The sequence below is a fragment of the Mustela lutreola genome, chromosome 9, assembly GCF_030435805.1.
Source record: "Mustela lutreola isolate mMusLut2 chromosome 9, mMusLut2.pri, whole genome shotgun sequence".
Lineage (NCBI taxonomy): Eukaryota > Metazoa > Chordata > Mammalia > Carnivora > Mustelidae > Mustela > Mustela lutreola.
In genome coordinates this window covers 104,954,161-104,976,551 of record NC_081298.1, presented here as the reverse complement: position 1 = coordinate 104,976,551, position 22,391 = coordinate 104,954,161, and the positions used below count along the sequence as shown (strand labels likewise).

The window sequence follows — 22,391 nt, the reverse complement described above, 5'->3', positions numbered from 1 at the left end:
TTTTTCCACTGGATATTTGTTTCTACTTTGTTGAAGATTATTTGACCACTGGGGCGCCTGGGTGGCTCAGTGTGTTAAAGCCTCTGCCTTCAGCTGGGTCGTGATCTCAGGGTCCTGGGATCGAGCCCCGCATCGGGCTCTCTACTCAGCGGGAGTCCGCTTCCTCCTCTCTCTCTCTCTGTCTGCCTCTCTGCCCACTTGTGATCTCTGTCAAATAAATAAATAAAACCTTAAAAAAGAAAAAAAGATTATTTGACCATAGAGTTGAGGGTTCATATCTGGGCTCTCTACCCTGTTTCATTGGTTTATGTGTCTGTCTTTATGCCAATACCACGCTGTCTTGGTAATCACAACTTTGTAATAAAGGTTAAAATCGGGCAACATGATGCCCCTAGCTCTGTTTTTTTTCTTCAACATTTCCTTAGTGATTTGGGGTCTTTTCTGGTTCCATACAAATTTTAGGACTGTTTGTTCCAGACTTTGAAAAATGCCACTGATATTTTGATCAGGATGGCATTGAAAGTATAGATTGCTCTATTTTACCCATTTTAATTTTTTTAATTAAAATTTTTTTTTATTTTTTCAGTGTTCCAAGATTCATTGTTTTGCCCATTTTTAAATTGGATTATTTTTCTTCTCACTGTTAAGTTGTAAGTGTTCTTTATATACTTTGTATACAAGTGCCTTATCAGACATAATGATTTGCAGATACTTTCCTTCAGTCTGTGCCTTGTCATTTAACTTTCTTGATGGTGTTTGTTGAAGTATAAACGTTTTAAATGTTGATGACTTTTTTAAATTTTTTATGTTTATTGTGTCATATCTAGTAAGTCACTAATTTAAAGTCACAAAGATTTACTTATATGCTTTCTTCTAAGATCTTTATATTTTTAGCTCTTACATTTAACTCTCACAGGACTCACTTTGAATTAATTTTTGTGTATCATATGAGATACGGATCCAAATTCATCCTTTCGCAGATGGATACCAGCACCATTTGTTGAAAAAATTATCCTTCCTCCACTGGGCTGTTACCTTTGTTGAAAGTAAGCTGATCATCAGTATAAGGTCAATTGACCATCACCATTTTGTTAAGCAATGTTGGCCCCACTGGAGTAGTGGAGTCCTAGAGGCTGAAGTATAAAGTAGCCCCCTGGATTCCAAGACCACCCCTTTTGGTCCATTCTGAGGATGGTCCTCATTCATTTTCAGTGTTGTTTCACTGCCCTCTATTTCCAAGGTTTATTTGCCTTCTAAGGCTCAAGTTCACCTGATCACCCTCTATTCTCCATTTCCCTTACTCACCAGTGAAAACCCCCCATTCCCATTCTGCCCCTTTTCAGAGTGTTCTTCTTTCCCCACTTCCCAGTGCAAATAATTTCTTCTTCATTACTTGGGCCTACATATTCCACGTTGGACCTAATTTTCGGCACGAGGTCCCATGTGGCCACAATTAATATTTGCTAAAAATTGTAATTCCTGAAATAGCTTTTCCTTTTTCACAAGTACCTGAATCAAAAGATCTCTACTAGTCAATCAATGTTCAGATTTCTTGAATTTAAGAGCACAGGCTCTCAAGGCTAGACTGACTGGATTTCAATCTTGGTTCCATCACTTATAAACTGTGTGCCTCAGTTTCCTCATGTATAAAATAGGGACATAACAGTCCTTACCTCATAGGGTTGTTGTGAGGATTAAATCTGCTAATTCTTGGGAAGTGCTGAACATAGTACTTGGTATGTATCAAAAGTGATATAAGTTTTGCTGTTAGTATTTGGGAAAATACCTGCCCATTTCTTATGTGTAAATATTCTCATGATATTCTTATCATGGTCTTATCTTCACAAAGGGACTATCAGAAGTCATCATCACCACTATCGAATATTGGGGAAAAGATGCCATCTTTGTAAGGGCCGTGGCCTGGCCACGTGGGCATACGTACCAGTAATGTAAATGAGAGCATCCCAGGGAATTTTTCCTTCTTGACAATAAAGGTTGAGGTTCAGTAAAGCACATTCCCTGTCACTGTCATTAAATTCATAGCAAATATTCCAGCCAAGAGGGCCAAACTTTTTTCTCTCCTAGAAGGGACAATGAAAATAGTTCTACATAAAATTTGATAAAATTAAGTTTTTATGAAGTATTGAGAAATAAAAGGTTTCTGTTGAATTTGGGTATCCTCATTCTGTAAAATCAGTTAAGATCATGAAGTTTAGCTTCATCTAGGCTTTCAGTTTGGCTTTCAGCAAACATGGGCAGCATCTCTCCCTCCAGTCCTGGCTCTTCCCCGAAATTTCCAAAAGAAAATTTGACATTACTGAAAATATAATAGGTCTGTGAAAAGGACATTTGTCTTTCATGGTAAAATAAAATGTTTCCCCATCAAAATAGGTAGAAAAAAAAAATACGCTAATCATCCATCTAGTGGCAAGAACTACTCTCTATTGTTCTAAGGAGTCTGTCCATCACTTAGGGTTTTCAGTCATGTCACAATGCGCTGACTACATACTGACTTCTCTGCAGTGACATCTTTTTTTTTTTTTAAATGGTACACAGAATCCTAACCCTTGTTTCATGACTTCACATTGTGAAGCCTTTCCCTTCCCTCATTATTTCCCTATCCCACTTTTATTTCTTAATTCCAAACTGATGATTACACCAGAGGTCTCATATTCCCTCCTCTTGATCTTGAAATTTCTCTAAGTTTTGAACCACCGCCCCTCTTAGCTGTTTTTCTTTGTACAATGGGGCGTCACACCTGGAGACCCTAGTCCCAACGTTGGGTCTGCTCCAAGACCTTGTTTACATATTTATCTCATATCTTGTCTATTTAATCTTTGTTTTTTTTTTCTTTATAGGTTCTTTCTCTGGAGACCATACACATTTGAAACCCACGGAGTGAGTCTAAATAAGACACTATCTAGAAACATGTAGTCAAAGAGTCAGAATTTAAGTGCAGGGTCACAGTATGGACACCAAATTACAGCAGTGAACTTTGAGCAGAGGGAAGGAGAGAGTAGTACTGAGTTGAAGGTCATTTTTCAGGGGCCTTGGGGCTCTGGTCACAGGAAAGAGGCTCTTAAGGGTGGTGAGCCCAGTCAAACAGAACAGGCAAGAATGAAATTATTGCAAGAAAAAATTATAGATTCACATGATATGTATGTGCAAAGAAGGAATAATACAAATAATCCTGAAATAATGGAGATATGGGACTACCAATTTCAGGAGTAGAGTCTGGAGGGAAGCAGATTTGGGAGTGAGGCATAGCTGAAGAGATTTATTTTTTTTATTATTTTTTTTTAATTTTTAATTTTTTATAAACATATATTTTTATCCCCAGGGGTACAGGTCTGTGAATCACCAGGTTTACACACTTCACAGCACTCACCAAAGCACATACCCTCCCCAATGTCCATAATCCCACCCCCTTCTCCCAAACCCCCTCCCCCCAGCAACCCTCAGTTTGTTTTGTGAAGAGATTTATTTTTTTTTTTGCTTTTGAATTTGACCTCATGCATATGAGGTGACGGTGTCCCTTAGTCAAATCAGAGTAGAGCTGGGAGGCAAAGCTGTGAGCTGCAGAGGTGAGGGGAGTACCGAGATCAGCTACTGAGTGAGAACAGCTTCATTTCAGACCCTGAATAGAGCCTCAGCACTTCACAATGTAACTTGTAAGCTTTCCTGTAATTCCCACTTTTTCTGTATTTATTAACATAATGCACTTTCTTGTTTCCACTAAAAAGCAAAAAAAAAAAAAAAAAAAAAAAAAAAAGAAAGAAAAAGAAATGAGTGTACCTGAATAACTGCATGAAAGAAACAGATGCCAAATATTATTTGTCTCCATTTTTTTCCAAGTATATTTTCTTCAAAAAACGAAGGTGTCATTTCAGTAAATGCTCGTCTGATATTTGCACGTAAACCTTTTGGAGGCTCATTGGTTACCTGGATTCAACACACAGGGGGCAGAGAGAGGGGGGATTTTATAGATTTGCATTATTTCTGAATAACACACATAGACTGAAGCCATCGAGAACATGTAGATAACTGATAACCGTGGGGGCATTCCTGGCATGTGGGGGCCTGCTCTGTATCTTGCTCAGCCTCAGTCTCTTCAGAGTCAGGCCTGGTGGGGTCTTTAGTCCTACAGTGGGTGAACCATCTCCACAAGAACCTCAGACAATTTCTTTTGTGTCCATTTTCTAAATATGGGCCAGAAAGTATGTTCAGGCCTTCCCTATTGGATTTTTCATGCATCCCAACACATGGCATCTCTTGATGACATAACAGGGAAGGAAGAGGCATCTCTTGTTCCTGAGTGATCATTCATATGCAGAGGCTTCCCATATATCGGAGGTTTCCAGCACTGAAATCCAGCAACCATACTACCTGTAGGCCTTCCTGTCTCTCACATGCTGAAATATTCTCTTAATTCTGGGAGGGGTTCCATTCTCACTACTCTGCATCCTTGACATTTTCTTAAAGAGTTGAAGGATCAACAGACTAGGGCACACAAGGATGCGTGGCTTGCCAAACTGTTTACCTGTGTGCTATCAGGTGAAGGGATACTGACTTCCCCCTTCCCACCTGGGCCACCCAGACTTTGACGAGGTCCTATGCGGGGCTTGAGTTCCCTGGACCCACTTGGGGAACACACTAAGGCCAACTGGTTTGCATCATTCCAACCATAGGCATATGTTACCTTGACAGAATTTTGAAGAACTGTAACAGGAAATGTACTGCTAGGCATGGAACTTAAAAAGAGTCGAAAAGTATCCTTGATAATGATATCTGTTTAAAACAAAGAGAAGACAACAAAAAAGAAAAATGCTTAACTTAATACTTTACATAACAAATATTTATTACGAGGTAGCAAAAAACCACTGTAAGTTCTGTTTAAAGACTAGTTTGTCTTAAGTCTTTTATGTTCTAAAATGTTCAAAGTGGAGGTGGGAGGATTTTTTATAGAAACTCTTAATACATGAAAGATTGGCAATCCAGAAACTGGCACATCTGAGTAAAGAAATTAAAGACACATTAATTTTCAATACTTGGAGGTGTTAAGGGCCTTTCCTCTGAGATTGGGAAAATTTTCATTTAAAAAATAGGACAGTTATTGCCAGTGCTCATGAAGTGTTTTGTTTTGTTTTTTAATGACTCAATTTATGGAAAATTGCATGAAAATGGTCAGAAAGTCCTATGGAGGAGAAAGGGATTTCTCTACAGAGAGGTTCAAAGGGAACTGAAGGTGCAGGGGTATGGACAGACTTCATAAGTACCATGAAGAAGTTTAAGTCAATATGCTTACTTTGTGAGCTCTGCACAGAAAATGTAAGAAAATGAGTTTCCTTCTGGGTTCAAAAGGCTAGAGCAAAGTTGGGAAAAGTGGTGTTCCTATTACAGGAAGATGCAGTCATCACCCAAGGATGACTTTCTTGGTGCTGGTTTTTAAGTACATATTATGGTGTTTCTCCAACATTCCAGGCCTGCTCCCTCGCTAGAGTCTTTTCATTGGCTGTTCCTTCTGCCTGGAATGCTCTTCCTTTAGATTCCCTCACTTTCTTCAAGTCTTAGTCAAATGTTACCTTCTCAAAGAGGTTTACCTATATTACATGTTTAAATTGCTATCCACTCTTTCTCCCTGGAACTCCCCCCCATTTCATTCTGACCTTTTTGTTTTCTTTTCCCCCAAAGCACTAGCCACATTCTATCATACCATATAAACTACTTATTTATTATATGGTTTAATTATTGTTCATTCCCTCTCACTAACATTTAAGTTCTAAGAGGGTAGATATCTATGGTTGTTTTGTTCATTGCCCTACCTTAAACATCTAGAACAGTGCATGGTACATGGTAGGTTCCCAAATACTTATTGAATGAATGCAGATTAAAGCTGAATTTATGCTCCTTATTTTGGTAATCTAAATTCATGAACTACATTAAATAACTAAAATTAAGTTAGTTCCAGTACAATTCTAGAGCAATACTAAAGTTGCTTGCATGGTAAAAACTATTAGGTATAGAAGTCAGACATCAACCAAAGTCTTAGGGCTAATGATTTCAATAACCAAAAATGCAAAACATGAGAAAAGCAGATTTAAAGAAGTACTTTTCTTTTCACCCTTTCCCTCTTATAATTGCAGAAGCATCAAGAATATTAACTTTCATAGACATCATAGAAGTTTCAAGCTGGAATGGAGTCTTAGAAATTATCTTAGCATAGGATTTCTAGGGAAGATACCATGTGGGCATCTTATGGCTGGGGAAACTGAGGCCCAGAGAGGAGATATCGTAGCATAGACAAGAAATAGTAGGGGCAGAAGTCTACTTGGATCTTAGAATTTCAAGTCTGGAGTTTTTGCTTCCTCCTCTGTTTCTTTTTTCTTCTGTTCACTTACTCTTTTCAGGTTATTACCTGAATGTATTTTATTTTAAATGGGTTTAAGTTAAACATCAGAACTCAAATAGGTACATTACTAAATGAGTGTAACACAGGCCAGAAGATGATTTTTTAAAATCCATTTAAGCTTTGGTAAGCCAAAGGTGTCAACTTTGGCTGGTTTCCATAACCTGTCCAGCTTCCAGCATATACTCGCTCTTGTCCCAGTCACCATGAGGCTTAACAACGTCTCCCTATTTTGAAGTAGTCCCACTACTGTAGTTGCACTGCAGCAAATTGCTTTTTTTTGATGCCTTCTATTTCCTTCTTAATTTTAATCCTAATCACCAGCAACCCCTGAACAGTGGTGAATACCTTGTTATTTTTTTCTTTCATTATTTAAATGGAAATAAGCCACCAGCCCAGTTGGAAGCTAGCCTCTCTTGTTGCACTGCAAAAGGGTAAAAACAGTGGAAATTCTGGATGGTTGATGTGAACAATTTTATCCTTGCTGCAAGAAGCAGCCTACAGATGCAAGGGGTGGGGGAACCAGGAAATGAGGGATCTTTAGGGGATGGCTGCTATGTCTTGGCTCCGTGGTGGTGTCCGTTATAGACTGGCCACTTTATAAAGTCAGCAGTAAGTAAAGTCACTTGCAAGACCGGCTGTATAGCTCTCACCTTCCCAGAAGGCTTCTGCGGTCTGGGCATAAAGGAAGACCCCAGAGAAAGGGCTCTGGATATCCTAGGTTAGCAGGAAAGTGGGGCTCACCCTGCTTATTAACAAAAATACTGTTCCTAAGGTTTCAATTATTTTCATACTAACATTCTAAAATGAGGAGGGTTAGTTGGTACAGGAGTCGCAGAGAATCAGAAGTAGTGAAACATGACTCTAGGTGGATTGGTGGCAATCTGAATCTGTGCATCTTCTCTCTTAGTGAAAGATGGAATTTCCTTTCTTTGTCTTAAGTCCATTTTTCTATTTCTTTTACCATACCTTTAGGTAATCTATTTTGAATTCAAATGGCCTCCATAGAAAGGAACATGAAATAGAAATGATCCAGTGGATCATACCCACAACTTGGAATTCTGAAGATCCTTTTTCAGGTTTGGCTTGTGTAATTTAACTAAAACTCTCTAGTTCTAAAATTCTTCCTCTTTAATATGGGGAAACACAATTCCTACAATAAAAAATTACTACAAGCTTGGATTCATCCTTTTCCTCTTATAATTGCAGAAGCATCAAGAATATTAACTTTCATAGACATCATAGAAGTTTCGAGGTGGAATGGAGTCTTAGAAATCATCTTAGCTTAGGGTTTTATAGTACAAAATATAGTATAGAGTTCTGCCCCTACTATAGAAAGTCTACATAAAAAGCTATTATTATATTATATTATATATTATTATATATGTTATATAATTAATATATATTATATATTATTAAAAAGCTATTATTCTGCAATTGCTATTTTCAACATACTTGAATCTGTGAAGGTTTTAATTAGTTCTTCCATTGCCAACATCCAAGAAACAGCAAGATGGCAGTTTTGCAAAAATACCCAGTTTCCTGATTTCATTGCTTCTTTGATCATTCTTTCAGCAATGGGTCCTTGTCCTTGCCCAAGTGAAATTGACTGCACCCTGAATTCCACAACAAAAAATGTTGTCTTATGTTATTTATAAGCAATGAGACTAGGAAGAAATATAAATTACATAGACTCCTAAAATATACACTCATTTCAAATCCTCATTTTAGTAGATGTGTAAATATTTTTTTCTTGTTTTTAAAAACATTTTCTACTACAACACACATATAGAAAGTCTAAAAAAAACCAAATATATAGCTCTATGGATTACCACAAATGAATACCCATGGTTGAGAATGAAGTTTGCCAATCCTCAGAGACATGCTCTTATGCCCCTTTCTATTCCAACAACTCTTCCTTCCTCCTTCCCACAGGGACATGTTATCCTGATTTCCAGCACTATAGATCAGTTTTTAAAAACTTAAAAAAATTTGAAGTCTCACATCCATATAGAGTAAGTCCATAAATCATTGGTGTATGGCTTAATGAAATCTCTCGAAGTGACTGTATACTTATATCACCACACAGGACACAAAAAGGAGAGGATTCCCAGCACCTACCCAATCAATAGACTTATTAATTCCCAAGGTAAAAGTTATTTTGAATTCTAACACCATAGATTAATTTTACTAGTTGTTATATTTTATATAAATGGAATCATATAGTATATACATATCTTCTATATTTGGTCTGTTTCAATCAACATTATTATTATTATTTTTTAAGATTTTATTTATTCATTTGACAGACAGGGATCACAAGTAGGCAGAGAGGTAGGCAGAGAGAGAGAGAGGAGGAAGCAGGCTCCCCGCTGAGCAGAGAGCCCGATTCAGGGCTCGATCCTAGGATCCTGGGATCATGACCTCAGCTGAAGGCAGAGGCTTTAACCCACTGAGCCACCCAGGCGCCCCTCAACATTATTTTTTAAATGTACTTTTTAAAGATTTATTTACATATTTGACAGAGAGAGAGAGAAGGAGTGAGCACAAGCAGACAGAGCAGGAGGGAGAAGCAGGCTCCCTGTTGAGCAGAGAGCCTGAAATGGGGCTCCATCCCAGGACTGAGATCATGACCTGAGCAGAAGACAGAGGCTTAACTGACTGAGCCATCCAGGTGCCCCAACATTATTTTTAAGATTAATTTATATTATTGTGTGTCATTGTAGCTCATTCCTTTTCATTGCTATATAATATTCTACTCTGTGATTTTTTTTTTTTAAACCACAATTTATTCATTTATTCTGCTCTTGATGGACATTTGGGTTATTTCTGCTTCTTGGCTATGACATCCAATACTGCACTAAACATTCTGCTACATGTTGCTTGGTATACATGCACACTCCATTTTCTTTTGTATATTCCTAGGAGTAGAACTGCTGTTTGAGACAGTATGTGTATGTTTAACTTTATTATAATATCAAATTGTTTTCCAAAGTGATGCCACCATTCTGAATTCAACTTCCACTGAGAATATTGGTTTCTCCATATCCTTGCTCGCACTGTTTCATTTTTGCACTCCCTTCCCCCCCACCTCCCCGCCCTGCCTCTCAAATTCTTCATATCCGAGAGATCATATGATAATTTTCTTTCTCTGATTGACTTATTTCACTTAGCATAATAACCTCTAGTTCCATCCATGGTGTGGCAAATGGCAAAGTTTTGTTTTTTTGATGATTGACATCTAGGTTCTCTCCACAGTTTGGCTATTGTGGACATTGCTGCTATAAACATTTGGGTGCATGTAACCCTCTGGATCCTTACATTTGTATCTTTAGGGTAAGTACCCAGTAGTGGGATTGCTGGGTCATAGGGTAGCTCTATTTTCAACTTTTTGAGGAACCTCCATACTGTTTTCCAGAGTGGCTGCACCAGCTTGCATTCCCACCAACAGTGTAGCAGGGTTCCCATTTGTCTGCATCCTTGCCAACATCTGTCCTTTCCAGACTGGTTAATTTTAGCCATTCTGACTGGCGTGGGGTGGTATCTCACTGTGGTCTTGATTTGTATTTCCCTGATGCCGAGTGATATGGAGCACTTTTTCATGTGTCTGTTGGCCATTTGGATGTCTTCTCTGCAGAAATGTCTATTCATGTCTTCTGCCCATTTCTTGATTGGATTCTTTGTTCTTTGGGGGTTGAGTTTGAGAAGTTCTTTATTGATTTTGGATACTAGCCCTTTATCTGATGTCATTTGTAAATATCTCTCCCATTCTGTTGGTTGTCTTTTGGTTTTGTTGACTGTTTGCTTTGCTGTACAAAAGCTTTTAATCTTGATGAAGTCCCAATTTCTTATGTTCTGGCTTCCCTTACCTTTGGTGATGTTTCTAGGAAGAAGTTGCTGTGGCTGAGGTCGAAGAGGTTGCTGCCTATGTTCTCCTCAAGGATTTTGATGGATTCCTGTCTCATGTTGAGGTCTTTCATCCATTTTGAATCTATTTTTGTGTGCAGTGTAAGGAAATGGTGCAGTTTCATTCTTCTGCATGTGGCTGTCCAATTTTCCCAAGACCATTTGTTGAGGAGACTGTCTTATTTCCATTGGACATTCTTTCCTATTTTATTGAAGATTAGTTGACCATAGAGTTGAGGGTCCATTTCTGAGCTCTCTATTCTGTACCATGGATGTGTGTGTCTGTTTTTGTGCCAGTACCATACTGTCTTGATGACAGCTTTGTAATAGAGCTTGAAGTCTGGAATTGTGATGCCACCAACTTTGGATTTCTTCTTCAACATTCCTCTGGGTCTTTTCTGGTTCCATATAAATTTAAGTATTATTTGTTCCATTTCGTTGAAAAAAATGAATGGTATTTTGATGGGATTGCATTAAACATGTAGATTGCTTTAGGTAGCATAGACATTTTCACAATATTTGTTCTTCCAATCCATGAGCATAGAATGTTTTTCTATTTCTTTGTGTTGTGCTCAATTTCTTTATGGTTTTTTGAGTATGGTTTCTTTGCCTCTTTGGTTAGGTTTATTCCTGGGTATCTTATGCTTTGGGGTGTAATTGTAAATGGGATTGACTTCTTAATTTCTCTTTCTTCTGCCTTGCTGTTGGTGTATAGAAATGCAACTGATTTCTGTGCATTGATTTTATATCCTGACACTTCGCTGAATTCTTGTATGAGTTCTAGCAGTTTTGGAGCAGAGTGTTTTGGGCTTTCCACATCAAGTATCATATCACCTGCAAAGAGTGAGAGTTTGACTTCTTCTTTGCTGATTAGGATGCCTTTTATTTCTTTGTTGTCTGATTGCTGAGATGAGTACTTCTAGTACTTATGTTGAAGAGCAGTGGTGATAGTGAATATCCTGCTGTATTCCTGACCTTAGGGGAAAAGCTCGTAATTTTTCCCCATTGAGAATGATATTCACTATGGGTTTTTCATAGATGGCTCTGATGATATTGAAGTATGTACCCTCTATCCCTACACTGTGGAGAGTTTTGATCATGAAGGGATGTTGTACTTTGTCAAATGCTTTTTCAGCATCTATTGAGAGTATCATATGGTTCTTGTTCTTTCTTTTACATTAATTGTACATATTATATTGTACAATTAATTATATACATTAATTGTACATCAGTCATATAATTGTATGATTATAATAAATCATATTGATTGATTTACAGATGTTGAGCAACCTTGCAGCCCAGGAATAAATCCCATTTGGTCGTGGTGAATAATCCTTGTAATGTAGTATTGGATACTACTGGCTAATGTTTTGGTGAGAATTTTTACATCCATGTTCATCAAGGATATTGGTTTGTAATTCTGCTTTTTGATGGGGTCTTTGGCTGGTTTTGGGATCAAGGTAATGCTGGCCTCATAAAATGAGTTTGGAAGTTTTCCCTCTATTTCTATTTTTTGGAACAGTTTCAGGAGAATAGGTATTAATTCTTTTTTAAATGTTTAGTAGAATTCCCCTGGGAAGCCATCTGGCCCTGAGCTCTTGTATGTTGGGAGATTTTTGATGACTGCTTCAATCTCCTTACTGGTTATGGGTCTGTTCAGGTTTTCCATTTCTTCCTGGTTCAGTTTTGGTAGTTTATATGTCTCTAGGAATGCATCCATTTCTTCCAGATTGTGAAATTTGCTGGTGTATAATTGCTCATAATATGTTCTTATAATTGTTTGTATTTTTTTGGTGTTGGTTGTGATCTCTCCTCTTTCACTCATGATTTTATTAATTTGGGTCCTTTCACTTCTCTTTTTGATAAGTCTGGCCAGGGGTTTATTAATCTTATTAATTCTTTCAAAGAACCAGCTCCTAGTTTCATTGATTTTTTCTACTGTTCTTTTGGTTTCTATTTCATTGATTTCTGCTCTGATCCTTATTATTTCTCTTCTCCTGCTGGGTTTAGGCCTTCTTTGCTGTTCTTTGTCCAGCTCCTTTAGGTGTCAGATTAGGTTGTGTATTTGAGACCTTTCTTGTTTCTGGTGAAAGGCTTGTATCGCTATATTTTTTTCCTCTCAGGACTGCCTTTGCTGTGTCCCAAAGATTTTGAACAGTTGTGTTCTCATTTTCATTTGTTTCCATGAGTTTTTAAAAATTCTTTGATTTCCTGGTTGATGCACTCATTCTTAAGTACAATGCTTTTTAGCCTCCATGTATTTGAGTTCTTTCCAACTTTCCTCTTGTGATTGAGTTCTAGTTTCAAAGCCTTGTGGTCTTAAAATATGTGGGAATGATCCCAATCGTTTGGTACCAGTTGAGACCTGATTTGTGACCCAGGATGTGATCTGTTCTGGAGAATGTTCCATGTGCACTAGAAAAGAATGTGTATTCTGTTGTTTTGGAATGGAATGTTCTGAATATGTCCCTCTGGCCCAGTGTGTCATTTAAAGACTTTATTTAACCTTGTTGATCTATTGTCTAGATGATGTGTCCATTTCATCAAGGAGGGTGTGAAAATTCCCTACTATTATTGTATAATTGTCAGTGTGCTTCTTTGATTTTGGTATTAATTGGTTTATATAATTGGCAGCTCCCATGTTAGGGGCATTTATATTTATTTTATTATTATTATTTTTTTAAAGATTTTATTTATTTATTTGACAGAGAGAAATCACAAGTAGATGGAGAGGTAGGCAGAGAGAGAGAGAGAGAGGGAAGCAGGCTCCCTGCCGAGCAGAGAGCCCGATGCGGGACTCGATCCCAGGACCCTGAGATCATGACCTGAGCCAAAGGCAGCGGCTTAACCCACTGAGCCACCCAGGTGCCCCGGGGCATTTATATTTAAAACTGTAGATCTTCTTGGAAATATCCTTTATGTATGATATAAGTCCTTCCTCATCTCTTATTATAACCTTTGGCTTAAAATCTAATTTATCTGATATAAGGATTGCCACCCCAGCTTTCTTTTGATTCCATTAGCATGGTAAATTGTTTTCTACCCCTTCACTTTAAATCTGGAAGTGTCTTTGGGTCTAAAATCTGTTTCTTGCAGATAGCATATCAGTGGGTCTTGTTTTTTATCCATTCTGATACCCTGTCTTTTTATTGGGGCATTTAGCCCATTTACATTCAGGGTAACTACTGAAAAATATGAATTTAGTGCCATTGTGTTGCCTGTAAGGTGACTGTACTATACATTTTTTTTCTGTTCCTTTCTCGTCTGTTACTTTTAGGCTCTCTTTGCTTAGAGGACCCTTTCAATATTTCCTGTAGGGCTGGTTTGGTGTTTGCAAATTGTTTTAGTTTTTGTTCTTCCTGGAAGGTTTTTATCTCTCCTTCTATTTTCAATGAGAGGCTAGCTGGATATAGTATTCTTGGCTTCATATTTTTCTCATTTAGTGCTCTGAGTAGATCATGCCAGTCCTCTGTGGCCTTCCAGTTCTCTGTGGATAGGTCTGCTGCCAATCTATTATTTCTACCATTGTATGTTACAGATGTCTTGTCCCAAGCTGCTTTCAAGATCTCTTTGTTGCTGAGACTTGTAAGTTTTACTATTACATGACAGGGTGTGGACCTATTTATATCAATTTTCTGTGCCTCCTGGACTTTGATGCTTGTTCCCTTTACCGAATTAGGGAAATTCCCTGCTATTATTTGTTCCAATATACTTTTTGCCCCTCTCTCTCTTTCTTCTTCTTCTGGGATCCCAATTATTCTGATAATTTTGGTCTTATGGTATCACTTATATCTTGAATTCTCCCCTCATGGTCCAGTAGTTGTTTATTTGTCTTTTGCTCAGCTTCTTTATTCTCTATCATTTGGTCTTCGATATCACGAATTCTCTCCTCTGCCTCATTTATCCTGGCTGTATGAGCCTCCATTTTTTATTGCACCTCATTAATAGCTTTTTAAAATTTCAACTTGGTTAGATTTTAGTTCTTTTATATCTCCAAAAAGGGATTTTATTTCTCCAGAAAAAAGATCCTCTAGTATCTTCCATGCTTTTTTTGAACCCAGATAGCACTTTGATAATCATCATTCTGAACTCTAGTTCTGACATCTTACTAATGTCCACATTGATTAGGTCCCTAGCTATCAGCACTGCCTGTTGTTCTTTTTTTTTTTTTTTTTGAGGTGAGTTTTCCACCTTGTCATTTTTCCAGATAAGAATAGATGAATGAGAGCACAAAATCCAAAAAGGGTAGCAATGACCCCAGAAAAATATATACTAACCAAATCAGAAGAGACCCGAAAGGAAGGGGGGACAAAAGGGGGAAGAAAGAAACAAAATATATATATGTATATATATGTGTGTGTAGGTTTGTATGTGTTTATATATGTGTGTGTGTGTGTGTGTGTGTATATGTGTGTATGTATATATATATATATAAATATATAAAGACTGGTGAATAGAACAGAGCCACACACTTGATTTTGGGTGTATTTTGGTCTGTTAGAAGAAACTGCATCCCAAAATTTTAAATAAAGAATAACATATATATACAAAAATAAGAAGAAACATGGTGAAGGGATGGAATGTAACTGTAAAGATGAAAATTTAAAAACATTCTAAAATAGGCATTGATAAGATAAGAAGTTGGTTGAAGAAAGAAAAAAAAGGAGGAAAGAATGTGATGGCTGGAGACTAAAGCAAAACCATATGCTAGATTTAGTGTATATATTGGTCTGTTAGAAGAAACTGTATCCCAAAATTTTAAAGAAAAACATATATATAAACACAAAAAATAAGGTTAAATGCAATGAAGGGATAGAATATGACTATAACAATAAAACTTAAAAAAGATTTTTAAAAAAGGTATTGATAAAATAATTCAAAAAGGTTAAGATACGATAGAGGAAAAAATTTTTTAAAATACAATAAGAAAAAAAAATTGAAAAAATGTAACTTTGAAAAGCTAAGGAATCATGGGAAAGAAGCCATGAATTCTGTGTTGTATTCCCCTAGCTCTGGAGTTCTGTAGTTCTCATTGATTTGTGAACTTGGTCTTGGCTGGATGTCCTTTCACTTTCTGGGGGTGGGGCCTATTGCAGTGATTCTCAAATATCTTTGCTTGCGGTGGAATTGCACCCCTGTCCTGGGCCAGGCTATATAATCTTGATTTTGCTCTCAGGACCTTTTGTTCCCTGAATGCTTTCCATAGTGCTTTTAGGACAGCAATAAAAATGTTGGCCTCCCAATCTCTGGCCCTGGAGGACCTGAGAGCTTGGGCCCCCACTCCTCAGTGTGCCCTCAGAAAAAAGCAGTCAGCCACTCTCATCTCCCTGGTCTCTGGCCATGCTCCAGCTCACCTGGCCTGTGACAGAGTGTTTTTATCCCTGGTATACAGCCCCATTTGGAATCTCCAAACCCAGCAGATTCCTGTAGCATGCTCCTGTGCCGATCCTCCTAGAGGAGGAAGGAGGGGGGTCTCCCTGGATCTGCCACTAGTGGGGTCCCTGCTTGAAGAGCAGTGGTCCAATCGTGCCTTGGGTCATGGTTTAAGGTAACCCTGAGCTGAGAGCCCCCTCCTCAGCTCTGTCTCTGCTGCTGGCTTCCCCGCTTTGATACCTGGGAGTTTTGCTACACTCAGACACCCCTGGTCTTTTCCTGACCTTGCAGGTCCCGAAACCATACTGTCCCTGTGACGGCTCCACCTCCTGCTTAGCCTCTGGAGTGACTTCTCTTGGTGGAGCAGACTTCCAAAAATTCTGATTTTGTGCTCTGTTGCTTTACCACTTGCTGGGAGCCAGCCCCACCCCTGTGGTCTCTCTTCCCATATATCACCTTGATTCACTTCTCCACACATCCTAACTTCCAGGAAGTGATCACTTTTCTGTTCCTAGAATTGCTGTTCTTCTCTTGGATATCCTGTTGAGTTTGTAGGTGTTCAGAATGTTTTGATAACTATCTAGCTGAATTCCTGGGATCCGATGATATTTAGGTGTCCTACTCTTCCTTCTTGCTCCTCGCCTCCCAGACTCTTGATTGCTGCTCAGGTTATGATCTTAGGGTCATGAGATTGAACCCTGCATTGGGCCCCACACTGGGCGTGGAGCCTGCTTAGGATCCTCTTTCTGCTTTCCTCTTGCCCACAGTGCATGCATTTTCTCACTCTCTCTCTTAAAAAAAAAAAACCAAAAAACAAAAAACTAACAACTTAAAGAAAATCTACTTCTGGTGTTTTGGATCTTATCTATTGAATATATGTTTCTATATCATTAATTTCTGCTTTTACATTTTTTCCCTTCTGTTAGTTTAATCATTACATTTTAGATTGCCCTTTGCCTAATACATGCACTTAAGCCTATAAATTTCCCTGTAATCCTAGCTTCAGATGCGTCTCACCAGTTTTGATATATCTTCACCATTATTCTATTTAGTACATGTTTAAATTTCCATTTCAATATCTTCTTTGTCTGAAAACAATTTCATCTTAGCTTTGTTTAAAAAAATTTTTGACAATGGAGTGCCTGGATGGCTCAGTTGGTTAAGTGTCCAACTCTTGATCTCAGTCCAGTTCTTGATCTCAGGGTCACGAGATCAACACAGCATGAAGTCTACTTAAAGTACTGTTTTGAGAGGAATAAAATTCTATTTTATTTACCAGACAGTCACTGGCTTTCAGTACTTTGAATATACATTTTTGTGCCTTTCATTGTTTCTGCAGAGAAATCCGTCAACAGCTTACTTGCATCTTTGAAGATAATCTGTTTTTACTGTATTGTCTTTGTTTTTTCTACAATTTACTGTGATGGGTCTTGGTAGAATTGCTTTATAGATTCTAAGCTTTGTTAGTTGTGTATAATTGGTGTTTTTTTGTTTGTGGGTTTTTCCTATAAAAGTTGCCCTTTTAATCCCTAATATATCTTGAATTATTTTATGTTTAATACGTAGAAATATTTGAGACATACAAAAGCTACAAAGTTAATATAATGAATATTCATGTACCTACAAACCAGTGTATGAAATAAAACACTGTTTACATGATCTGAACCTGCAGTGTCCTTGTCCACTTTTATCTCATTACCCAACCTTCACTTTCCAAGGTCACTGTTATCCTGGATTTGTTATAAGTTCCCTACCTTCCTTTATACTGTTACTGTAATTTTATGAATTCCTAAATAATATATAACATAATGTTTATATATTTTATCATACTTCTCCAATATTATATGGTTTTCTACAATTTATTTTTTTGGTTCTGTATTAGTTCATGTACCTATCTGTATTGATATACATAATTTCATAATTCCATAATTCTAGTTTATTCATGGCTATAGTGTATTATATTCAATTTTATAAATATACCACAACTTGTATGATCATTTTTCTAGATGGACATTTTGGATGGTTCCACTGTTTTTTGTTATGTTTCTACAAATGTTCTTGAACACAGCTCCTTGCACCATGTGACTGATTTTATTCTAGGTTGCAGATTTAGTAATGATTTGTTGAGATGTAGGGGATGCCATTTTCAACTTTAACATACTGTTAACTCTTCAAATTGATTTTAACCAATTTTTTACTTTTGTAATATGGATGTTTCCATTGCTCCATACCTTTGCCCACCATTTTGCCAATTTCTTGGTATGAAAATGATATCTCCTTAATGGCTTTAATTTGTGGTATCCTAATTACTTGTAAGGACAGACATCTTTTCATATGCTTATCAGACATTTAGGTTTCTTTAGTTTTCTTATCTGAAAATTCCGGAAACTCTCCTGCTCATATTTTTTGTCTTTGTTTATATTGCACTGTTTTCTTCTTCTGAGATCAAGAGTTGGACACTTAACCAGGTGCTGAGCCGCCCAGTACTATTTTCTTTTTCTTATTAATTCACAGGAGCTTTTAACAGTTCCCTATACTAATTCTTTGTTAGGATTTCAGAACTATAGGCAAACAAATGACTAGGATCATAAATTTTATGTGTCAACTTGACTGGGTCACACGGTATCCAGATTTTTGGCCAAACATTACTCTGGGTGAGCCTGTGAAGGTGTTTCTGGGTGAGATTAACATTTGAATGGGTAAACTGAGTAAAGCAGATTGCCCTCCTCAATGTTAATAGGCCCCATACAATCAATTGAAGACCTGAATAGAACAAAAATGCTCCTGCCTCTACAAATAAGTGAAACCATATGATAATTGACTCTCTCTGCCGGACTTATTTCACTCAGCATAATCTCTTCCAGTCCTGACTATGTTGCTACAAAAGTTGGGTATTCATCCTTTCTGATGGAGGCATAATACTCCATAGTGTATATGGACCACAACTTCACTTATTTGTGGAGCATAACAAATAGCATGGAGGACAAGGGGAATTAGAGAGGAAAAGGAGTTGAGGGAAATTGGAAGGGGAGGTGAACCATGAGAGACTATGAACTCTGAAAAACAATCTGAGGGGTTTGAAGGTGGGGGCGTGGGAGCTTGGGGGAACCAGGTGGTGGGTATTGGAGAGGGCACAGATTGCATGGAGCACTGGGTGTGTTGCCAAAAAAAAAAAAAAAAAAAAAGAAAAGAAAAGGCTCCTGCCTGTCTGAATGGTGACATTGGTCTTTTCTGGCATTTGGATTCAGACGGAAACACTGGTTCTTGGGTGTTAAGCTTCCTGGCTTTCACACTAGAACTTATACCATTAGTTCTCCTGGTTTTTAGGCCTTTGCACTGGAACTATACATTGGCTCTCTTGGATTTATTTCCTCCTTGCTGATTTTGGGACTCTTTAGCCTCTATAATCACGTAAGCAAATTTCATATATATATATATAATATATATTATATATATATATAATAATTATATGTTATATATGTATATAAAACATAAAAGATTTTTTCTTTCCTTTCCATCTTTCTTTCTTTCCTCCTTCCTTCCTTTCTTCCTTTCTTCCCTCCCTCCTTTTCCTCCTTCCTCATTCCTTCTTTCCTCCTCTCCTCTACTCTCCTTTCTTTTCCTAATTGGATCTGTTTCTCTGGAGAAGCCTGACTAGCGCAGACTATGAACTCCAAATGAACAGATAGGACCCAACATCTTATAATCTTACCAGGGAAAAGGCCAGACCAACTACTCCATGGGGGAGTAGCTGACACCTGTCAGGTGTCAATGCTAGAAATTTCCTTGTAGATAAGAGACCTCTACCCTCCCCTGCCACCCGAGGTCTTATGCACTTCCCTACCCATCTGAACACCATTTTGGAGAGGACTGGGAGAAGAAGAAGTCAGGAAGACTGACCTTTTTTTGAGAGAGAAACCAAATCAGCTTACCCTGGATGCATTTAAAGTAAAGTAAATGTGTGAGTTTAAACTTCCCCCTGCCCCTTTTACTCAGCAGGATAGAGGCTCATGAGAAAGAGGAGACTGATAATAGAACATAAGGAGCTCTGGAATTTTTTTGCACATTTCATATGGAGTAAATCAGTCCTTTTACAGTTACAGTAAGGTAACGTCTTAAAATACAAAAAAGTTTTAATCCATATTCCACTAGCTTATTATACATTTTGGATAATCTTCCCTTTATTCAAATAAAGTTTACATCTGCTTTTTATTATTTTTGACCCCATTTTAACAACAGACATAGCTAAATATTAATGTATCTTAATTTATTTAGTAAGGGATACCTAATGTGGGGATCTACACTCCACAGAGGGAAGAAAAAGGGCAAACTTTAACAAAGAGATGTTCATATGAATTATAAAAATGGCACAACATGACCTTACCTTTCTGAATACCCGCTGTCCCGGGCAAACCTCTGGAATGCACCCATAGGATCCGAGCCAGTGCTTAAGATAAATACCAGGGGAGTGTTATATGACATGTCTTGATATAGAGTGGGCAGGTCCACGGGTGGTGTCTCTATAAAGCGTTTTCCAAGATTTTCTATTACAAAGTCTGTAAGAGCAAAAACAACCTGAAAGTTGAAAAGAAAACCATTTAAAAAATAGTATGTTGGATGAGGGTCCTTCATAATTCTATCCTATTTCTCCCCTTCAGCTTCTCTGACAGGGTGCCCTGTTGTTCTGCACTCATTTTCTCTTGATTAGGTATCTTTCTTCCTACTGGATTTAGGCACCATGTAATTGCTAAAGGTCATGGTTCTCATGACCTTACGGAGCAAGCTGACTATTTGATGAAAGTCTCTTGTCATTCCATCCATCTCCAGACCTGCTGTTGCCCCATCCTTGCCTTCTTTGGTCCCATCCTTCTCTCATTCTCATGGACTTTACTTTCAGTCCTTCCACTGTCTCTTTTTGCACTATCCACACACCCCCCCCCATCTTCTTTTTATCATACAATTAGGCTCTACTGTCTCCTATTCTTAAAACCAAAACAAAAGCCTTCCCTTGATTGCTGCTCCCCTCTCAGCTATTTCCTTTCTTTTTTTTCCCTTCATAAGCCAGCTTCTCAGAATTGACACCATATATTGTCTCCCCATCTTTTCCCCCATCTTCCTCTCTCATTTTACTCATCAGCCTCTTCTGATTTTTCTTGGGAACCAGCCTCAGCCTTGATGATCATATCCCTGCCTGGCCACTTCCTACACCGATGTGTTTCCTTCACAGATCCTATCCTAGCCTGCTCACCCCATTCCTACTCTTGCAGACCCTCTCTAGCCCACATGGAGCCTTTGTATGAGATGGGAAAAGGTGTCCCTTCTTTAATATACTTGTCCCAGAAAGCTGTCATGATAAATATACAAAACAAATCTACGGTATCTACAATGCAAATGGCTCCCTTAAGTCTTGTGCAGTGCACATCCGGCACAACTGTAAGCAGCAGTCCTGCTTTAACGTTCTCCCTCCATTAGAATTGACATCACCTCATCCAAAAAATTTTTGCATGTTTTCTGTTGCCATTGTTGCTGGGAGAGGGTACATCTCAACCTGGTTCAGGGCCATGGCCTTGGACTGTACTCTCCTGTGGCCAGTCTGGGAAAAGATGTTTACATACCTGTCCACTTAAGTGAGGATATAGTGTGGTACTAACTATAAAGGTGGCCTGGGCCAAAGGGCCAGCCCTGCAACAGGGCCAAGAGGGTTGGAGCTTAGTTTTAGCTATGTCATTGTGTGACTAAATGTAATTTCAACAGCAGTTTCTCATTATTATTTTGAAAAATATTTTTGATAGTATGATCTATTTATTTGCTTTTTACTTTGACAAAAAGTGCTTAGAGTTTATAGTAAATAACAATGTACAAAGCACCAGTAATTTATTTCTTGGGGCTGTTATGTACATATAAAAGCAGTAACGCACTCATGAAATATTTTTGAACTCAAAAAGTTGGAGAAATACTTCTTCCCACAGCTATGGTCTAGGGAGTTAGGCATTTCTTGAAGGCCACCCTCTGAAAATCCCATGTCTGGCTGCAGGATCAGAGACTTTCTAGTCTCTTCTCTCTTTATCACCAACTCCTTTGCTAGGGGCTCCTCTCACTTTCTTTTTAAATTGAGTTTCCCAATTCTGACCTATGTGACTCCACTATGTCTTGCTTAGAACCGTTTTTGTGGCCTGTTGTTTGATCCTTAACAGGCTCTGGCTGAGGCCTCCAGAGCATTTTTTTAGTTCCTCTTCCCTATCGGAATCCATAGGGCATTTTAAAATTCAGGTGAATACTGTTTTGAAGGTACTGATGGGCCGATAGCATACAAATTCACTCTTGAGAGACTCTGTGTTTGAGAATCCTCTGCCTGTTGCTTTCATTGTGACAAGAAAGTAAGCTTTAAACATTTGGGAATGATGATCCCTTGTTCATCCTTCCTGAGTGGCCAAACCTCATTCTCCCTGAGTGGCCAAACCTCATTTAAGTTATAGTATATTAGATCATGGGTAAAGACCCGAGGTGTGGGGTGGCTACCACATTGTGTGTTATATTAGAACACAAGTGCTCACACTTCTTATCATACTCAAGTTCTTTTTTAAAAAAAAGTGGTAAAATAGATATAAAATTTAGCATCTTAACCATTTTAAGCATATAGTTCATAAGTGAAATTGCATTCTTCTAACAGGTGTTTCTCAAATTGGAAAAGCCATGCAATTGTTGC

At 38.0% G+C, this 22,391-nt stretch overlaps 1 protein-coding gene across 1 annotated transcript in view; it reads right to left on the bottom strand.

The window, feature by feature from the left end:
- DNAH6 (dynein axonemal heavy chain 6) overlaps window positions 1-22,391 on the bottom strand; it is a 227,482-nt gene that overhangs the window by 34,292 nt on the left and 170,799 nt on the right. Inside the window, exons 64-68 of the mRNA XM_059188231.1 lie at window positions 20,070-20,260; window positions 7,862-8,022; window positions 4,700-4,788; window positions 3,796-3,942; window positions 1,943-2,081 (exon numbers count right to left, since the gene is read on the bottom strand). Of these exons, the coding sequence (XP_059044214.1) occupies window positions 1,943-2,081; window positions 3,796-3,942; window positions 4,700-4,788; window positions 7,862-8,022; window positions 20,070-20,260 (727 nt within the window). The remainder of the gene's footprint in view (window positions 1-1,942; window positions 2,082-3,795; window positions 3,943-4,699; window positions 4,789-7,861; window positions 8,023-20,069; window positions 20,261-22,391) is intronic.